Below are 19,914 nucleotides of genomic sequence, written 5' to 3'. Positions count from 1 at the left end.
GGGAGAGTTCCTCCAAGAATATCCAGCAAGGATGCACCATTCCTCCAGAATATTCCACCATTTATTTACCAAATCTTTTTTGTCTGTTACATTCTAGGCACTGCGTTATTCACAACAGTAAACAAGAAAAGCCCCACCCACATAAAATATGTGGGAAGTGCTGTCAGAGGAAAGGCCGTGATGAGAGCTCGCTGAAGTAGGCTTGCAGATTTAGTAAACAAAAATTTTTATTTTTTTAAATTTAGCAAATAAACATATGGATACCAAATATTCCATTGGACAGATTAAAAATTATTTGCTTTTTATCTGAACTTCAAATTTAACTGAGCGTCCTGTTTTTATCTGGCAAACCTACATGGAAGGGAATACTTGGAAGTGGAGGGAGGGTGAATGGAGATAATTTTGGAAGCCTTCCTTTAGAAAGGAATTTCTAAAAATGAATGCTAGGCATAGCGGAGAAGCAGGGAGGAAACACAGCAATGCAAACTGACTTCCCAGTAGCCACTGTAGAGTTCAGGAACTGAAAGAAGCAAAGGGAATGGGGTAAGGAAGAAGAATTGTGGGTATAATGTCGAGAGATGAAGCTTGAGGGAAAAGTAGGTGCCTTATTTTTCAGGTTCGATAAGGAGTTTGTACTGTATCACCAGTGGTGAGATTCCACTAAAAAACTTTAAGCAGCTCATTTTGGCTACAACGTGAAGAATGAACTACAGTCCGGCAGACAGGATGTTGGGAGACCAGTTAGGAGGCTACTGATGGAATTCAGGTGAGTCCACAGAGGCCTGGACAGAGGCAGCGGGAAGAAAGGTGCACTAGTCACAAACACCTGAACGTGAGACGGCAGAAAATAAGCAACTGCAAACTTGAATATAGAGGAGGACTGGGAGAGAAGAAAGCAGAAGCACATATTTGGGGAAACAGTGAAGAATGGTAAAAATAAATAAATAAATAAATAAATTCAAATGTCTTCTGAGAAGTATATAGTATGATAAGGACTAAGAAGTGACTCCTAGATTTAGCCATAAGGAAGTCACCAGCGACCTTTGGCACGGGCAGCCTTAGAGGAATGGCTGAGGCCAATTAGGTCGCAGCTGGTCCAGGAGAAGATGATGCTGGCCTAAGAACCCGACTGGGGCAGCACAAGCTTCCTACTTCTTCTTTGCCCTTTTAACAGGTGAGGGTCAAGGACAAGAGACGAGTTTGGAGATGCAACGGCCAGTGCCCCAATCAGTTGGAACAGCGCAGCAAGCGGATCGCTAGGGGCCAATCCCTTCCTAGAGTCCACTTGACTGACAGAGCTGCGCGCCACAGACGGGGCACAGACAGGGAGGTGAATCACGAGGGGGCGGAATTCCAGGGCACTAACCCGGAACCGGTTTGGGACTTGATTCCCATTGTGAGGCCAGGCCTGGGGCGGGCTCTCAGCCAGAATGGCTTCACCATTCTAACCAGTGGATGAGCCTCATCAAATGAGCGGCAGCCATATGAGCCAATGGGGTGGCGGGAGATGGGCGGGCGCAGTTAGTGGGCGGGGGATCAATGAAGCATCTTTTTTCCTACCCCCCTTGGGGCGACCGTGGGGAGGTGCCGCCGGGGTCGCAGGTGAGCGGTTCTATGCTGGAGGAGGCGGCCAGGGAAGCGGCGGCTCCGTGACCAGTGGGTGCCCTCGCAGTGGGTAGGGTCCCGGAGGGGTCAGCGGCAATTGGCGCAACGCTTGCTGCCGGGTTTGGTCCAAGGGCTGCGACGTAGCGGGACTGCACGCTCGGGAGAAGTGCCACGCGCGTCTGTCGCCTGACCGGGGAGGCTGGGGAGGGCCCAGGCCACGGAAACAAGACTGCAGAAGTTTCTGGGCACTCAGTCGGGACTCTCATTTAATACCCAGAGAGAGGAGATCTTCCAGGTTGCCCCGACTCCCACCGGGACTCCTACCAGCAGCAACCTCATCATTGTGGCCGAGGCAGGTGCGCGCGCCTGCTCCCCTGGGTGGCCTTCCGGGAGCCCAGTCTAACTCGATTCTTCCCAGGGGCTGTTTTTGGACGGTCCCAAAGGAGGCAGCGGGAGGGAGGTGAAAGATACTTTGATAACCGTCGACCCATAAGTAAACTTGTTATGCACCTACCACGAGTTTTAGAGAAGAACGTCCTTTTTGGCAGGGAAGTGAATCCCCTATAAGAATATAGGGGAGGGGAAAGCCACACTTTAAAGAGAATTTGGGTAGGGTTTGATATCGTAGATTTGTGATGCTTTTCTTCTTGAACTGCTTAACTAATTTACCCTCAAATTTTTTTGATCCGGAACTTGCCGTCTGGTTTTTCTCAGACTTCTTAATTCTGACTTATCATGAAGTATCTAGGAACTTCATTCTCAAGTTTTAGTGCTTGTAAAAAGTTGCCTGGTTATATTATGCCATTGGCAATACATCATCTTCAGAAGGATTACGTAAGTGAACTACATCTCATTCCTATTTCCAACTAGTGAAGAACGATTGTGAAATGGGATTTTAGAAAATGGCTGTTCTCTGTGATTGGGCATAGAAGGTTTGTAAGTTTTAGAGACTGCAGCTGTTGAATCCTTTCTGCTAAGAGAGCGATGACAGCCAATAGAAAAGGGATAGTGTTTGACATCTAAAATGACATATTTTCACATTTTATGAGGTGTTATATCCCCAGCACCAAAAATAGTGCCTTTCACACAGTAGGAGCTCAGTAAGTATTTTTTGAGGAAATTATTGGGGAATGAATGGATGGTAGAAAACCCAAGCTTCTGTTACTTGGATACCAACATATAAAGGAGAGGACAGGAAGACAAACATTTCTGGAAATGGCTTTTATCCAGGTAAGCATATCTACAGAACTTCAGCAACTCAAGATGCATCAATGCTGGCACTTTCTTGCACTTAATCAGAAAATATCAAGGTTTTAGAAGAAGATTTTCACACAATTAAGCCAAGACTGGATATCTAAGGTGCATCCCAATATCAATTTCAGTCAGGTTAAAAATGTATTAAAGCCCATTTGATTAAATGAAATAGTTAATCAGTTCAGAATAGATCAGTCAGGGACAACGGGATACCACTTTGTAAGTTAGAGATATGGAGTTAGGAATTGTTGGTCAAAAATAGGCCCTGCAAATAGCAACAGCTGCTGTCAAATTTTAAAAATATATTGACTCAGTGGTACTTCAAAAGGACTGCTATTTCTACCATGTACCAATACATTTACAACAATGCGATTTCTAAATTGATCTCAGATTCTAAGAGCAAAATCTTACGGTGGATATCTGCATAAATTTGGACTCTCGACAACTTCAATCATTTTTATTATATACTTACATTGGTTATATATTTATATGTTACTACAGTAATGGTTCTTCCATATTAATGGTAGCCTGCTTGAATTTCAAAAAACTTTCACAGATATATTTGTCTCTTTCAGTTCATTTTTAGCAAAGAATAGTCTTACTAAGCCAGAATTTGCTTAGTAAGATTTGCTGCTTGGCACTATCCTAATTTTCCAGCTTTAATTCCTGATACTTCTTTCTTTTATTTCTGTCCCTCATTAGTCTTTTTTATAAGACCCAAATCAAATGCTGATTCTGACTCAAAACATTCCTTGATCCCATCAAAGATTTGTCTTTCTTATGAATATCCAGAGTATTTTGTTAGTATTTCTTTATTGTAGTTTTTGTATATTTGCATTATTCATCCAGTGAAGAAATATTTGTTAATTACGTTCAGATACTGTCCTGGGCAATGGATAATAGCTGACATTTGTGGGCTTACTATGTCTTAGGCATCATAAACTTCTTAATCGGATTATCTCTTTTAATCTTCAAAACATCACGAGTATTAGTCTATTATTCCCATTTATAGATGAAGAAACAAGTTTAAGAGGTTAAGTAATTCGCTGGAGATCACAGAGCTAGTTAAGTGGTGGAATTGGCATGCAACCTTAGGTAGTCTGTATTCACAACCTTCAGGTTACAGACTTCATTACAATTTGTTTATGTACTTTTTTATGCATCTGTGTTTTACTAAGTTGCAAATTATTTGATAGCAGGAATAATATATTCGTATCTGATCTCTTATTGCTCCTAATGTAAATCAGTAGTGTAATAAAGCTGATAGTGGAAGCACATAGGGAGGACATCAGACTTAGGTGAATGGGAACAGTGAAGAGATCCTGGAACAGAAGACATTTAAACAAGAGTGCTGAAGGATGAGTAGGCATTGGCCTGACGAAAAGGCAGACACCATGGAAATGGGGAAGATGACCTGGGGAAATATATGTGTGATAGTCCAAGGTCAGGGACCATGATGGCTTGAATTGTGCTGTCCAGTATGGTAGCCAGTAGCCTTACATTATTGAATGTAAATATCTCAATAATTGTTTATATTGATTACATTTCAAAATAACATTTTGGATATATTGGGTTAAATAAAATACTCACTTTTACCTGTTTCTTTTTACTGTTTTAATGTGGCTACTTGGGGATTTAAAATTACGTATAGGGCTCTTATATTTCTATTGGACGGCACTGATCTAGAATTTAGAGGGATTTGAAAATGACCGGTATTGTGTTTGTGTGCCACCTACATGTGAGTACACATTTGATGAGGAAGGTGGATTGGGAAAGTAGGTTGGGAGTTGGTATTGGAGGTGATGGATAAGACCAGAAAAGGTAGATGGGAAAGTGTAAAGGTAGGGTTCAGATAGGGTTTACAATAGGAAGAGAGGAAGAGCAAGGGAAGTAAACTTACCTCTTAAGTGCAATGGAAAGCCTTGAAAGGTTTTAAACACTCAGTATATACCTATTGAATGAGACAGTGTCCTAATTACTTCATCTAATAATGCATGTTCCTGATTTATACTACTAATTCAGTCATAATTTTTCCTAATGGAGATATGGATAGGGGTCTAAAGACATTCTACTTAGAAGAAAATTTGGTTCTCAAGAGAGCAGTCCTTTTCTTCTTATATCTAAATCACCTAAGCTTTCATTCATTCTTTTGATGTGTTTCCAACAAATAGGAGTGTGAATTGGTCCTACAACTAGCATATTCTTGCATTTGACATAACATTCTCTTGGGCATATTTTTCCATAAATAAACCAGCTTTGTCTGTATTTTAAGTCTTTTGTGGCAGATGATGTCTTTTCTTAATAATCTCCTAAAGGAAGTTTCTTAGGAGCTACACCATTTGCTCTCTGCCTTGCCTTTCTGTACATATTTCACCAAGTAAACTCTTAACATTGATTCTCTAGTTGGGTGGTTCTCAATCCTGGCTGCAAATGAGAAGCACTTGGAGAGCTTTTAAACTCTGAATGCCTGGCCCCATTCCAAAGATTGTTTTAATTGGTCAGAGATGGGAACTGGTTATAGGTATTTTTAAAAGCTCTTTAGGTTATTTTGATGTGCTATAGACCTACACTTTTGAGTAGATTAGCTACTAAATACATGTTCTATTGGGTTCTTGAAATGTGACTAATACAAAATGAGGTATCTTGTAACTGTAAAGTACACATTGTATTCTAATGACAGCGAAAGAAAACAATGGAAAATTTCTCATTGATAATTTTTATATTATTGCATATTGAGATAATATATTGACTATACAGCATATGGAGTGAAATAAAAGCTGTTAATATTAATCACCTTTTCATTTCATTTTTACTTCACTGGGATCACTAGGAAATTTTAAATTACATGTGTAGATTACATTGTATTTCTATTGAACAGTGCCACTCTAGCCTAGACTGTTGCTACTCAAGATGCGGTCCGAGGACGTCATTTGTCAAAAATGTAGAATCCCAGGCCCCACCGCAGACCTGAATCAGAGTCTGCATTTTAATGGGGTTCCCAGGTGATTCATATACATGGTATAGTTTGAGAGACACAGCTCTAGCAACATTTAAAAAATGTTTTTCAATTGTATAATTTTTCTTCATTTCTTATTATTTTTCACTGTGGATTCCAACTTTGGCTCTTCATTTGTCATTTAGAATCATTCATATGCACGTCATTTCTCTGTTTTCAGTAAATTCTCTTAAATTTTTTTATCGCTTAACATTTTCAACAGACATAGCTTTTTAATGTATGTGATGGAATTAGTATGTATTCATGTAATACATATAATTTGTCCATAAATATTTACATACTATTATAAACGATTTTCTGGAAAGAATTTCAAGAAATTGCCAATAGTAGTTACATTGGTGGTAGAAATTTTTCACTTCATTGTGAATTTACATTCTTATTTAGATTTCCTAACTGTATGTATATTTTGCTGTTTTAAAAAAATGGGACTTTAAATAATGTAGTTCTCTATAATAAAAATTTCTTATAAGTAGATTTTTAATATAATATTGATCACCTCAAAGTAAAATAAAATAAATGTGCTGTGGGCTAAGAATCAGCCATATGGCTGAGACAGAAATGACTGTGCACATGATCCCCAGGTTGGTGGTAGACAGAGTTAATGAACCTGTTGTAGAGCATAGGATGTTCTGTGTCTGCGAATGTTCCTAAGTTGATCTGTGAACATGTACACACACAGACAGATGCATTTCCTTTGCCAATTTTGTTGGCTTGCATCAACTATAGCATATACGTGGGGATTATGTGCTAAGACATCCATACTCTAACATGACATTTATTGCATATATTCCATTATGTGACTTAATAGTTTATTCATCCAGTCCCCTTTTGATAAATATTTCCATTTTTACCATGCTTTTACCTTAAAAATGTGATAGTGATTTTTAAATGGCTCAAAAGGGTATGTAAATGCTCTGAAACATTCTGTGTATTTTGGAAACCAAAATTTATCTTTATCACATGTAGGCATTTGATTTGGTGGAATGTGATATATCTTTGGCTCTCTATTCTGTTTTTTGAGGACATAAAATGTGCTGATTTTATTTTTTTAAATGTCCTTGATAACCTATTTACGGTTGGTCAATATGCCTGACTAGCAATATAGCCTGTTAGCTGAAGATTTTTCTTCAGAATTTTGAATAACCTGTTAACTGTTTCATTGTTTAGTGTAGTTATAGGGTGGACATCTGTTCTTCACTTACAGGCTAACTGCTTCTTGCCTATGTTGACTTGCTTCTGTTTTCTTATAAGCATATGCTTTGTGTGCCTATGGAAACTTCAGTTTTCCTAACTTACTTTCCTTGAATTAGTTTCTGTTTCTCTTTCTATACCCTTTCCCATCCCTTTATCATTTTCTTGTTTTGAGTTCATATTTTTACCTCCTCCTATTTGTTAGGCACAGTGCCAGGTATTGAAGATCCTGTTTTTAGAGCAGATGGGCTACTATCTCCTAGGTCCTTAGAGGTGGGGCAGATTGTAGAAGGAAAAAGCCAAGTTTTGACCAATAATTCTTTCACTTGTCCTGCAACATAGGGTACTAAGAAGCAGCATATTGGGGCTGGTTTAATGATGTGTGTAAATCAGTTTGCTTCAGTTTTTTATATTGTGGCTTATAAACATGGTACCTCATGAATATTTTTAGTCATCTCTAGAGGAAAGCTGAATGCTTGCCCAAGCTATTGGATAATTTGAATTACATAGGAATGTTAGGCCAGAGTATTAATTAAATGTGATCCTCTAAAATTATAAGTGTTCTAGGCTCAGCATGGTGGCTCACACCTGTAATCCTAGCACTTTAGGAGGCTAAGGCAGGAGGATCACCTGAGGCAAAGAGTTCAAGACCAGCCTGGACAACATAGCAAGACCTTGTCTATATAAAAACTTTAAAAATTAGTAGTACATGGTGGTGCACCTGCCTTGCTACTCAGGAAGCTGAGGTGGGAAGATCACTGGGGCTCAGGAGTTTGAGGGTGCAATGAATTATGATTGAGCCACTGTACTCCAGTCTGGGGAACAGAGTGAGACCCTGTCTCTAAAAATAAAATAAAATTATAAGCATTCTACAGTGTTCACTAAACTGCCTTGGAATCAGATGTTAAAACATTTCATTTTCTTTTATTTATTAGATAATATTTGATTTACACAAAAATAATATAGCTGGAGTGTTCTAATAAAGCAGCTCCCTGCCCACTCAAAAAAAAAAAAAAGTTCTAATTTGACAATTCTGTAGTATTAGTAAGTGCCGTCTTGGCCAATTTTTAGCTCCTAACATGACATGGCTAAATGTGGAGTTGGAAAGAGATGTCCGCAATTGATTCTTGAGAGCTCTCATGGGCAGGCTCCACCACACTCCTAATGTAAGTGTATATGTTATGAAGCATAATAATAAAGACCCATGGACCTATCCCTCAACTTAGGAACTAAACAATTCCAATATTATTGTGACATTTCTGTTTCCTTTTGTCAAAGTTATTTAAATGTTTTGCCTTTGATGTGGCAAATACATAATAGTGCTTAATGTGCACCAGGAACTGTTCTCTTTGTTTGACTAAGTCCTTTAATCCTTATAGGATTTCTATGAAGTAATGTTATTATCATTTTACAAATAAAATTACGCATAGGGAAGTTAAGTAACTGAGGCCACACAGCTAGGAATTGCCAGAGCCAGGACTCTAACCCGGGTGGTCCGACTCCAGAATCTGTGCTCATAACTACTACACACACTACCTCTTTTGATGTTTCTATTTATAGATAAACTTTGCTTATATTATTTGCTTATATTCTAGAGGATAAAGGTTTACATTTGACTGTAAGAGGAGTATATCTCTAGGGCAGTATCAAGAGTGCTATTGTTGGTTATACATTCCAATTTTGTGGATTTCAATTTTATTATTAAATTTCTCTTGAGAAATTTTAAAAGTCTATAAGTCTACTTTAGAAATAGTTGGCTTGCAGTCTCCTTTTTTTTTTGTTTTTGCATACGTTGCCCTTTTTTGTGGGTACGTGAAATTGACAGTGATTTCTTGAGAGTTCATTTCAGCTGTTTTGAATTTTTAGTTTTCTGACCTCTATTTCAGCAGCAAGTGGCAGTTCAGGAGATGGTTATTCCACGTGAGTGATTGGAAACAAAAAGATGTGGTGATGGGCATATATTTGTTGATGTTATTAGACACGTACAAAGTCAGCTGAAGAAAGAATACCAAGAGCTTGAAAAGGAAAAATGCATAAAGGTTTAATGCAATGGTGATAAGAAATGCTTTGTTATTAAGTTTAAAAATAAGGTATTAGCATCCACTTTTCAGTCTAAAAGAGAAAAGATGATAGAAAAGATGTGCGTTTTCTTATTCAATTTAGCCTTGCTTAATTGCTATATTTTTGCTTCAGTAGAAGATACTGTTTGTATTGTGAATTAGAGTAGAACTATTTTTCACACTAATGAAAAGTTTAAATTGGCAGACAGAGTAAGAGAAAAGAAACCATGTGTTAAAAGGTAAACTGAGACATGATAACTTTTAACAAGTTTATTTGAGCAAACAGTGATTCTTGAATCAGGCAGCTCCAAACCAGAAGTGGTTTGGGGGCTCTGCAGTGGAAACACAAAGCGGGAAGGCTTTATAGGTCTAACAGAAGTAAAACAAAGTAAATATTTGATTGGTTACAGTTATAAGATTGTCTAATTTGACCTATCCTGCTGGAAGGTTACATAAGTTAGTTGCATACGTTAGCTGACAGCTTCTGATTGCTTAGTCTTAAGTTTCTTTTTTAAAAAATATCGATATTTACCAAAAAAATAGCCCAAGTTAAGTGTTGCATATGTTTGCAAATGAAGCAAGGTTAAAGTCTCTTATGAGGCCTAACTGGTTTTGTCTGCTTAGGGATTCTTCAGGCCAGGTCTCCAGTCTAATTTACTTTAACAGGAGGTAGAGGAAATGTAACCGATTGAAAGAATTTTATCTGGACCTTCCACATAGATAAGAATCTCCTTTTGAAAATCTTTTACTAAATGACATCTCAAAACTTACCTTAGCAACACTTTTTTGTTGTTGTTGTTGTTTGAGACAAAGTCTCACTGTTTCACCCAGGTTGGGGTGCAGTGGCACAATCTCGGCTCACTGCAACCTCCGCCTACTGGGTTCAAGCGATTCTCGTGCCTCAGCCTCCTGAGTAGCTGGGATTATAGGTGTGCACCACCATGCCCAGCTAATTTTTTGTATTTTTAGTAGATACAGGGTTTTGCCATGCTGCCCAGGCTGGTCTTGAACTTCTGAGCTCAGGCAATCCGCCCGCCTCAGCCTCCCAAAATGCTAGGATTACAGGCGTGAGCCACCGCGCCTGGGCAACAACACATTTTTAAGGTTTAGCTATCACAAGCTGCTAATAAAGTCAAAGTACATGTGACATGAGGGAACCTGGTGGTAGTAAGTCTTGCCATTTAACTAGCTGTGTTGTGGGCAAATTAACCTCTCTGGATCTTGTTTTATAAATAGAAAGGCTGGTATCTCCCATTTAATGACATGGTGGGGTTTAAATGACAGGATTTGGAACTTCATGGATAGTTTGATACTTTTTTTCATATTGACAGGAAAAGTTTAAGGTCAAACAGTGATAGAGCTGGAAGGGATCTTAGTAATGTCATCCCACTTCACATTTTGTAGGGGAGGAAAAGTCAGCTCTGTAGCAGTTATCAGTGAGTGAATTTGAAGTCAGACAGCATGGTCTGTGTAAGGTACCCCTTACTCTTTCTGAGCCCTGTTTCCCCTTACATCTTTTAAAATCTCTTTTCCAAGTCAAAGTGCTTTTTTGACATCTATCCCTCAGTTGAATCATTATTATTCTCCTCAGTTGAATCAATATTAATAAAGCAATATGTACTATACTGTGTGAGACACTGGGACCTTTTTGGTAGATGACCTCATTTTCTGCCGCTATGAGACAATCGAGTCCCTGACTCACTCAACATCTGTTCCAGCCTCCTAGTATGCCTTCTGATAATGCAAAGGCTAGCTAGCACAAAAACTACACTTCCCCAATCCATTGCAGTGAGGATTGTGGATGTGCTTTAGATTCCACCAGATGTACTTATGTAAGGCTTGAATTCAAGGTAGATAAGAGAGTGAGGCATGTGAATCATCTATTCTACTAGTGTGGGTCTAACACAGACGTTTTACTGTGCATTAGAGTTATCTGGAGGGTTTATTGAAACACAGATTGCTAGGTCCCACTTCGAGAGTTCCCAGTCTGGAGAGGAGCCTAAAAAGTTTACATTTCTGACAAGTATCAGGTACACCCTCTTTGACAGTCTGACAACCTGAGAGTCTGGAAATTGGAGAAACATTGTCTCGTATCTAAAAGAAATGCTTACAAGAGAGGATCTTTTCCACTCAAAATCTGTATACAAATATTGCCACGTGGATATTTTAAAATTTATTTAATGGAGACTCCAAGTATAGGTACTTTTCCTATTGTGCTCTTCAACTCTACAATTAAAGTGGCCCAGAAAAATACAAAGTACTGCTGAGAAATTCTCCAAAGAAAGGCACATAATTAAGAGCCTTAATTAGAAACAAAAATATAGTCCAGCCTGGTTTTGTTTGATGTTAGGGGCTTTTGTTTGGTGGTTTAAGGGAGGGGAGGATGGGGTGAGCTTTGAGGAACAGAATTACGAGGGCAAACCATGCAATGTGCACTAGTCTTTGAAAGGTTTAGGAATCTAAAAAATTTTTTTGGTGATATTTTCCTTTTTCTTTTTGAGTGATCATTTTTTTTTTTTGGTTATCTTTTTTTGTTGATCTTTTTTGTTGATCTTTTTACTTACATGATCAATTAGGTGGGATGGCTGGGTAAAATCCTTGCCATTTTTTTGTTACCCCTTTAATTTTGTCATATTCCTACAATACTTTCATTGTTTCAGGAAATTATATTCAAAATTTAGGATTTCTGTGTTGGTTTATTAACCTTAAAATGAGTTTGAATTTGTGAAGTAGTAAAATGTAGGTAGTTGGCATTTATTTGATCAGATTACATTGTCTCAAATTGGTTTCTGAGTTTTATTGATTTTGCAGCTCAGCCTTTCAGTTTTCCTCTAAAATTATTCTGCAAAGTGTACTTTTTCTTTTAGATATCTCAAACTAATGATTATTTTTGCAAATCGACTCTTTCATTCATTCAAAACATATTTATGGTGTGCATGCCATGTGCCAGAATCTCTGCTAGGCTCTGGGGAGGTGATGGCCAGTGGAAACATCCCTGCCCTTGTGAAACTTTGCAGTGAACTGGGGAAAGGGGCAGACTCTGAGCTGTATGTTAGCACAAGTATAAAATCCAGTCTAGGAAAAGTCCTGCAAATTTTATGCTGGAGTAATTTGATTTGTCAGGAAAGGCTTCCCTGAGAAACGGATGCTTAATCTGCAAGCTAAAGGATGAGGAGGAATAAAGTAGACCGAGGAGGAATAAAATAGACCGAGAAGGGAGCAATCCATTTTCCAGGCAGAAGGAACAGTGTGGACAAAGACCCTGAACTAAGAAAGAGTTTGACAGGAATAGGTGGCTGAAAGATGGCCAGTGCAATTGGAGGAGAGAGGGAGAATTTGTGGGAGAAGGAGCTGAAGTAGTAGGAAGGGAGTCAGGAATGAATAGTGGCAACTGGTTAGGAACCTTTGCAGCACACCAGTGGGGAGAAAACGGCAATTTGGACTATGTTAGTACTGGCAAAGATAAAGAAGTACACAATTTTAAGCTATATTTGGAGGGTTGTTTTTTGTTTCTCTTAAAAATTATATAGTTCATTAGGTTGAAGTATGTTGTAGAAGTTGCAGATTGATTGATTGCTTGTACTTTTTTCCTTTTAGGAATTATCCAGACTGCCTCTGCCACTAGATGAATGGAAGACAATGATTTGAACTAAGGGCCAGCAAAGAATTATCCCTGGTTTTTGTGCTTTGCAGCATTCCTCAAATTGTTTTCACATCTCTTACCATAAAAACTGCATTGAAGTTGAAAATGAAGCAGTTGAAAAGAAAAAGGAAAAGCAATTTTAGTGTTCAAGAAACTCAGACCCTTTTGAAAGAAATTACGAAAAGGAAAGAAGTCATTTTTTCCAAGCAGCTGAATACAACAATTAACGTGATGAAGCGAATGGCTTGGGAAGAGATTGCACAGTGTGTGAATGCTGTAGGAGAAGGAGAACAGAGGACAGGGACAGAGGTGAAAAGAAGGTACCTTGACTGGCGAGCACTTATGAAGAGAAAGAGGATGAAGGCCAACATTAAGCTGGTCGGTTCAGGATTTCCCCTTCCCTCCTCTGATTTAGATGACTCTCTCACTGAAGAGATAGATGAAAAGATTGGATTCCGAAATGATGCAAATTTTGACTGGCAAAATGTGGCAGATTTCAGGGATGCAGGTGGATCCTTAACTGAGGTCAAGGTGGAAGAGGAAGAAAGGGATCCACAGAGTCCTGAAGTAAGTATTAGCCTCTGTACCCTCTTTTAATCTTTTCAATTCTGATGTGGGAGATTATTGTTCAGGAACTGTTAACACATTCCAAGATTTTCAAGCTTATTTAAAAATAGTACATAACAAGTCATTCTGCTTTTCTCTTTACATCGTTAATACTTTTCTTCCCACCTGAATATAATTACCTGGGTTATATGTATTACAGACATCAAGTAATTCAGTGTAAATGATATTCAAAATTCAAATTAAGTATTTTTCCCCAAACGACGCAGAAAACTTTTAAGAAATATTTAGACAAATTGCCACAAAGTAGAAGTCAATGCTGAAAATTGCTTTTCTCTTTGCTCTTAGTTTGAAATTGAGGAGGAGGAAGAAATGTTGTCATCCGTCATACCAGATTCCAGGAGAGAAAATGAACTTCCCGATTTCCCCCACATTGATGAGTTTTTTACCCTTAACTCAACACCATCTAGATCTGCATATGATGAGCCTCATTTGCTCGTAAATATTGAGAAACAGAAACTAGAGTTGGAAAAACGACGACTGGATATCGAGGCTGAAAGGCTGCAGGTAGAAAAGGAACGCCTACAAATCGAGAAAGAGAGGCTGCGGCATTTAGACATGGAACATGAGCGGCTTCAGCTAGAGAAGGAGCGGCTGCAGATTGAAAGAGAAAAGTTGAGGTTACAGATAGTCAATTCAGAGAAACCGTCCTTGGAAAATGAACTTGGTCAAGGAGAAAAATCCATGCTTCAACCACAGGACATAGAAACAGAGAAGTTAAAACTTGAGCGAGAACGCTTGCAACTGGAAAAGGATAGGCTGCAGTTTTTGAAGTTTGAATCTGAGAAGCTGCAGATTGAAAAGGAACGCTTACAGGTAGAGAAAGACAGACTTCGAATTCAGAAAGAAGGACACTTGCAGTGATTTTTCCAGGCTTCCATTTAGCAAATGTTTGAAAACTCTAGATTTTTCTCATATCAGGTGATATAATGATGGTTGCTGGATTAGCTGTGGTTTCTTTTCTTGTCTAATGTCAGTGTTCAGTAGGAAAAAGTTATATGTGGATAACTGTATGCCTAAGTAGTATATAAAAGCTGTGCCCTAGCGTAAACAGTATAGCAGAAATTTACTGTGCTGGACTCTTTACCTTATAATATTACATAGAGTCTTGTATTGTCTGTGTACCCAGAGTTTACAATTATGTCCATATAAAATTCTAGCCCAGAAGTTCTCATCTGGGGTAGATTTTGGCCTTCAGAAGACCAATTTGGTGATGTCTGGAGACATGTTTGGTTGTCAAAACTGGGGTGGGGAAAAGGTTGCTACTGTGCAATGCATACCTCCTCAACACCCCCCCACACTCAGTAAAGAATTTTCCAACCCAAAATATCATTAGTCCTGAGGTTGAGAAACCCTGTCCTAGCCTAACTGTGTACCTCTATAGCTATGTTTTATAGTTTTAGAATATTAAAACCTCAGATATTTATGTGGGTAGGTACTTAAATGGCCAAAAACTTTAACTATGAAATGTTACTGTGTAGTATATTGAATATAAGAAGTGATGAAGATTATAGGTATTTTATTCCCATGTTTCCATCTCTAAATAGCCTTCTCAGATTCAGAAAACAATACAGAGAACATCAGAAATTTTCTAAAATGGGTCACTTTGAAAAGAATTCTTTTTCTCACTATTAATGCTTTAGAAGCAAGACGCAATTTTAAAGCTTTAGTTCCTTTTCTTTCAGTCATTGTCTTAGTTTGGGTACAAAAATGTCATTTCAGTAATGTACTGAAATCTTATAAGTGAATAGTTGAAGCTAGTAAAAATGATACCAGTATAAAAATGGTACTTGTAGTCCATGAGCTTGAACCCAATGACTGATTGTTTGACTTTTAAAATAAGTAATAGCAACCATTTGGGAGTAGGGGGTGGGTGGGGAAGATGTACTCCGTATCAAATACTAATGATGTTGAAATAATGATAGTAGGTATGTATTACGGATTGGAGAAGCACTTATTACACTATCTAACCTAATATGTAGAACAATTCTTGAGAGTTGTATCTGTCGTTATTCCTGAATCTGAAGCTCAGAGAAGTCACACAGAGTAAATGGCTGATCTTCTATATTGTAGTATATTTTGTCCTTCCCTCTTCCCTGAGGAACAAAGCACGTATCTTTAGTCTCTTTGATATTTATTCTGAGACCAAGGGCTTTCTTGACCTGATGATTTTCCTTCAGCTCTCTGAAGGTGCTTTTTCCACAATCCAAGTGATTCTGATACACACTAAAGTTGAGAATCACTGCACTAGATCACTTTGTGTTTTCTGATTTTCAAGGTTGATACATAGCTTTAATACAGCTCTTCTGTTGACAGTTATTACTTTAATTCTGCATTTGTTCCTTGTAAGAATGGCTGGAAACTGTGTGTTGACATTTGAGGATGGGTATGCAAGGAAAAAATATACTTCTGTTTACTTACTCTGACTTTGAAATAGTGTTATTTTTCTATATCTGAAATAAATGCTTCTACCGTAGAAATAAATTTGCCTATACTATCTGAGAATTTGTAATTTCAGATGATACTCAGTGCTCTAAGGGTAGAGGTTATCAAGCTTAGAAGAGAGCCCTGTCACAGTCAGTGAGGACAGAGGCCTAATAACATTTGGACTGGACATTGAGCTATGTATGCTGCATATGTTATTTGCTCCTCAAAAGAACCCTTGAGATCTAACTCAGGTGATACGGTTTAGCTCTTTCCTCACCCAAATCTCATCTTGAATTGTAGCTCCCATAATTCCCATGTGTTGTGGGAGGGACCCAGTGGAAAATAATTGAATCATGGGAGCAGTTTCCCTCACACTGTTCTCATGGTAGTGAATAAGTAAGTCTCACAAGATCTGATGGTTTTATAAGAGGAAACCCCTTTCTCTTGGTTCTCATTTTCTCTCTTGCCTGTGTCCATGTAAGACATGCCTTTCACCTTTTGCCATGGTTATGAGGCCTCCCCAGCCACGTGGAACTGTGAGTCCATTAAACCTTTTTCTTTATAAATTACCCAGTCTTGGGTATGTCTTTGTCAGCAGCATGAAAGCGGACTAATACATCATGTTATCTCCTTTTATGACAGCAACAACAAAAAAAAGCCTCATCAATTTAATTAACCATCTTTCTTAAAAATTACATACTAATATTGACCCAAGATTTTAGCATAAGAGCTCTAAGGAAAAGGAATAGTGAAAGTTTGTAGGTATAGTTATAAGTATTATAGCTTTGCCATTTGCTATTTGCGAAAGTCATTTAACTTGCTCTTCAATTTGGTTTCATCTGTAACCTGGGCATGATACCTACTCTGCCTGTGCTACATAGTTTTTTTTGTTTTGTTTTGTTTTGTTTTAAAGAAAATGGTATAAGTATATAAACTAAAATGCTACTTAAATGAAAGATGGTATTAATGTTGGATTTGAGATCCAGGGTTTTTTGAGATGGAATTTCACTTTGTCACCAAGGCTACAGTGCAGTGGCGCAGTCTTGGCTCACTGCACCTCCACCTCCCAAGTTCAAGCGATTCTCCTGCCTCAGCCTCCTGAGTAGCTGGGACTACAGGCAAGCACCACCACCACCACCGCACCAGGTGAATTTTTTTGTTTGTTTGTTTGTTTTGAGACAGAGTCTTACTCTGTCACCCAGGCTGGAGTGCAGTGGCGCGATCTCAGCTCACTGCAAGCTCCACCTCCTGGGTTCACGCTATTCTCCTGCCTCAGCCTCCTGAGTTGCTGGGACTACAGGCACCCACTACCACACCCCACTAATTTTTTGTATTTTTAGTGTAGAAGGAGTTTCACCATGCTAGCCAGGATGCTCTCGATCTCCTGATCTCGTGATCCACCCGTCTTGGCCTCCCAAAGCACTGGGATTACAGGCGTGAGCCACCACACCCAGCCGCCAGGCAAATTTTTGTATTTTTCATAGAGATGGGATTTCACTGTGTTGGCCAGGCTGATCTTGAATTCCTGACCTCAGGTGATTGACCCGCCTCTGCCTCCCAAGCTTCTGGGATTACAGGTGTGAACCACCATGCTGGCCAGCTTTTAATTTCTTAGGGAAAGCATGAAAATAGCTAATAATTATTTTTGGATAGAGCACTCTTAAATGCCTAGAAATGAGAAACTAAAAAGAAGCATAATATCTTCTAGGGCTTTGGTTGAAGAGCCTTGGGTTTCTTAACCTGCTTCAGGTACAGATGGGTTGGATTGGTTCATTCCAGTAGGAAACACTTGCTGCGCTTCTGAGGTGGTAGGCACACTCATAGTGAGTGCATCTGCTAGCTATTGCTGTGTAACAAACTGATCAAAAATTTGATGGCTGGAAACCCCAACCATTGATTTTGTTCAAAATTTTAGAGGAAATGAGGTGCAGCTTAACTGAGCGGTTTTGCTTAACTGAGCGGTTTTGCTCTTGGTTGGGTTCTCAGTGTCAGCTGCAGGTTGGCTATGTGGTTCAACTTCTGGAGTTAGCTAAATAACAGAAGGGCAGGGGGTGGTAAGTGGTGGAGCTAAGCTCTCCCTATGGTGTTTGATCCTATAGCCATGGTAGCTTGGGCTTGTTCTAATGGAGGTGGCAAGAGTAGAGGAGAGAAAGCAGAGGTGTTTAAGGTGTCAAGGCCAGGTCTCAGAACTAGCACTTCATTATGCTTCTGCCACACCGGATTGGCCAGAACTAATCACAGAGCCAGACCAGAGTCAAGGGGTGGGGAATAGAGTCCACCTACTGATAAGAGGAGCTGTGAAGTTGGGTAAAAATGGGATACAGGGGCTGGGTGCGGTGGCTTACGCCTGTAATCCCAGCACTTTGGGAGGCCGAGGCGGGCGGATCACAAGGTCAGGAGATCGAGACCATCCTGGCTAACACGGTGAAACCCCGTCTCTACTAAAAATACAAAAAAAAAATTAGCCGGGCATAGTGGCGGGTGCCTGTAGTCCCAGCTACTCAGGAGGCTGAGGCAGGAGAATGGCGTGAACCTGGGAGGCAGAGCTTGCAGTGAGCCGAGATTGCACCACTACACTCCAGCCTGGGCAACAGAGTGAGACTCCATCTCAAAAAAAAAAAAAATGGGGTACAGGGAGGGCTGAGGAATTCTGGCCATTTTTGCAATCAGTCTACCACATCTTCACTCTGGTTTGCCTTGGATACTTTGATTATACCAGTGGTTGTGATATCCTATCTCGTTTAGCATTAGTGCTAGACAAAAGTGCCCTGATAAGGACTTTGAATGATATGGACATCCTTATTGTAAGGAGCACCTTCCCATCTGTTTTGTAGAAATGGCTGGTTTAGGAGAAGGAAGGGACCATAAATTTGCAGAAAAGAAATATACAGTGTTCTCTCAGGCTTTTTCTTCTAAATTAAACACTTTAGTCTTTGTAATTGAAGGGAATTTCTGCTTCACTTCTTTCATTTTCTGCCTAATTTGTCCATTTTATATTACTTTGCTGCTTCTCTGTTCATTTTTCTACTTCTTCATGCTTTGTCACCTCTATCCTGTATATAAAAGCAGATCATAATGCTTCCAGAATATTTTATTTTGAATAGATACCTTTTCCTACCTCTCTGTCCTTAACATTTTCATTTTGAATCCAAAATGATTTTTACTGTGTTGCTCTACATTTGTGTTAACATTACACTTTCCCAAAAGTAAATTTAATTTATAAAATATTTAATTTTTAATTTATCAGGGCTTTCTAGTCACTATCATCAGAACTGAAGTTATAATTTCTAAAGCTCTCAGAGAACTACCAGCCTGTTTCCTGTTTCCACCTGTAACTTCTTTTTGACATGTGTAGATCCTTTTTATACATGCCCGGCAGCATTTTGCATGGGGCCTTAATTAAAATCCAGATGAGGATTGTCTGCCAAATGTATCATTTTGAAAATTTCTCCCAATGCATATTGAAAGAGATCTAGCTTATGTATGACTGGGACACAGCTGGAGAAGAACATATCTCTTTTTTAAAAGGAAAGTTGGATGCTGAAATCACAGATTAATTTACCACTGTAGGTAGAGGCATTCAGACTGTGCTGTTTAAATTAAGACTAAAAAGAAACAAGAAATGGCAATTATTATAACATTTGAATTTTTGTACATTCATATAACTTTATCAATACCCTTTATTATTTACCATTTGTTTCTTTGATGTGACCCATTCATCTTTAGAAAAATAAACTGAAATATAGTCAGTCAACTCTTAATGTCATTTTCTTTCTCATTTAAAATCTCCAGTTCCAACATTTGAGCTGAAATATAAATTTACAAGCATTTATAAGCTTGTAAATTTGTAAGTTATAAGCATCTCACCCTGTATATTTTCGTTTCCCCAAATACACAATGCATGCCAGAATCAAATTCATTAGCTCTCTTCTCTCATACCTGTAAATCATCTTCTCTCTGCAGGGACACCATTTGTATCAGGTTGCTTGGAAATTTTAGATGTATCTTTGAGTCTTTTGCCTTCATTCTATACAAGTTGACCAAGTCCTGTATTTTCTCCTGCTGATGCCTCAGAACAGCCTCCTTCAATCTCA

General features: G+C 38.8%; 1 protein-coding gene across 6 annotated transcripts; it reads left to right on the top strand.

Moving 5' to 3' along the window:
* The first annotated feature begins 1,371 nt into the window (after positions 1 to 1,371).
* Positions 1,372 to 19,569, top strand: MSANTD4 (Myb/SANT DNA binding domain containing 4 with coiled-coils). 6 transcript variants are annotated; one of them, XM_003828357.6, is made up of 3 exons: positions 1,372 to 1,602; positions 12,724 to 13,336; positions 13,682 to 19,569. In XM_003828357.6, the coding sequence occupies exons 2-3, from the start codon at positions 12,875 to 12,877 to the stop codon at positions 14,255 to 14,257; spliced, it is 1,038 nt and encodes a 345-aa protein (XP_003828405.1). In that variant the 5' UTR covers positions 1,372 to 1,602; positions 12,724 to 12,874; the 3' UTR covers positions 14,258 to 19,569. The 6 variants fall into 6 exon arrangements, with proteins under 6 accessions (XP_003828405.1, XP_034789507.1, XP_003828406.1 ...); XM_034933616.4 differs by having other exon boundaries at positions 1,514 to 1,957; XM_003828358.8 differs by having other exon boundaries at positions 1,568 to 2,835.
* Positions 19,570 to 19,914: the final 345 nt, after the last annotated feature.

This window comes from Pan paniscus, chromosome 9 (genome assembly GCF_029289425.2).
Source record: "Pan paniscus chromosome 9, NHGRI_mPanPan1-v2.0_pri, whole genome shotgun sequence".
Taxonomy (NCBI): domain Eukaryota; kingdom Metazoa; phylum Chordata; class Mammalia; order Primates; family Hominidae; genus Pan; species Pan paniscus.
The sequence above is the reverse complement of the archived record's forward strand: the minus strand, read 5'-3'. Positions and strand labels throughout refer to the sequence as shown.

What these genes read in the sequence shown, in the direction of transcription:
- MSANTD4 (XM_003828357.6), top strand. Translation starts at nt 12,875, where the DNA reads ATGAAGCAGTTGAAAAGAAAAAGGAAAAGCAATTTTAGTGTTCAAGAA. An exon ending in GGGATCCACAGAGTCCTGAA is followed by an intron (nt 13,337 to 13,681) that starts GTAAGTATTAGC and finishes CTTTGCTCTTAG; the next exon opens with TTTGAAATTGAGGAGGAGGA.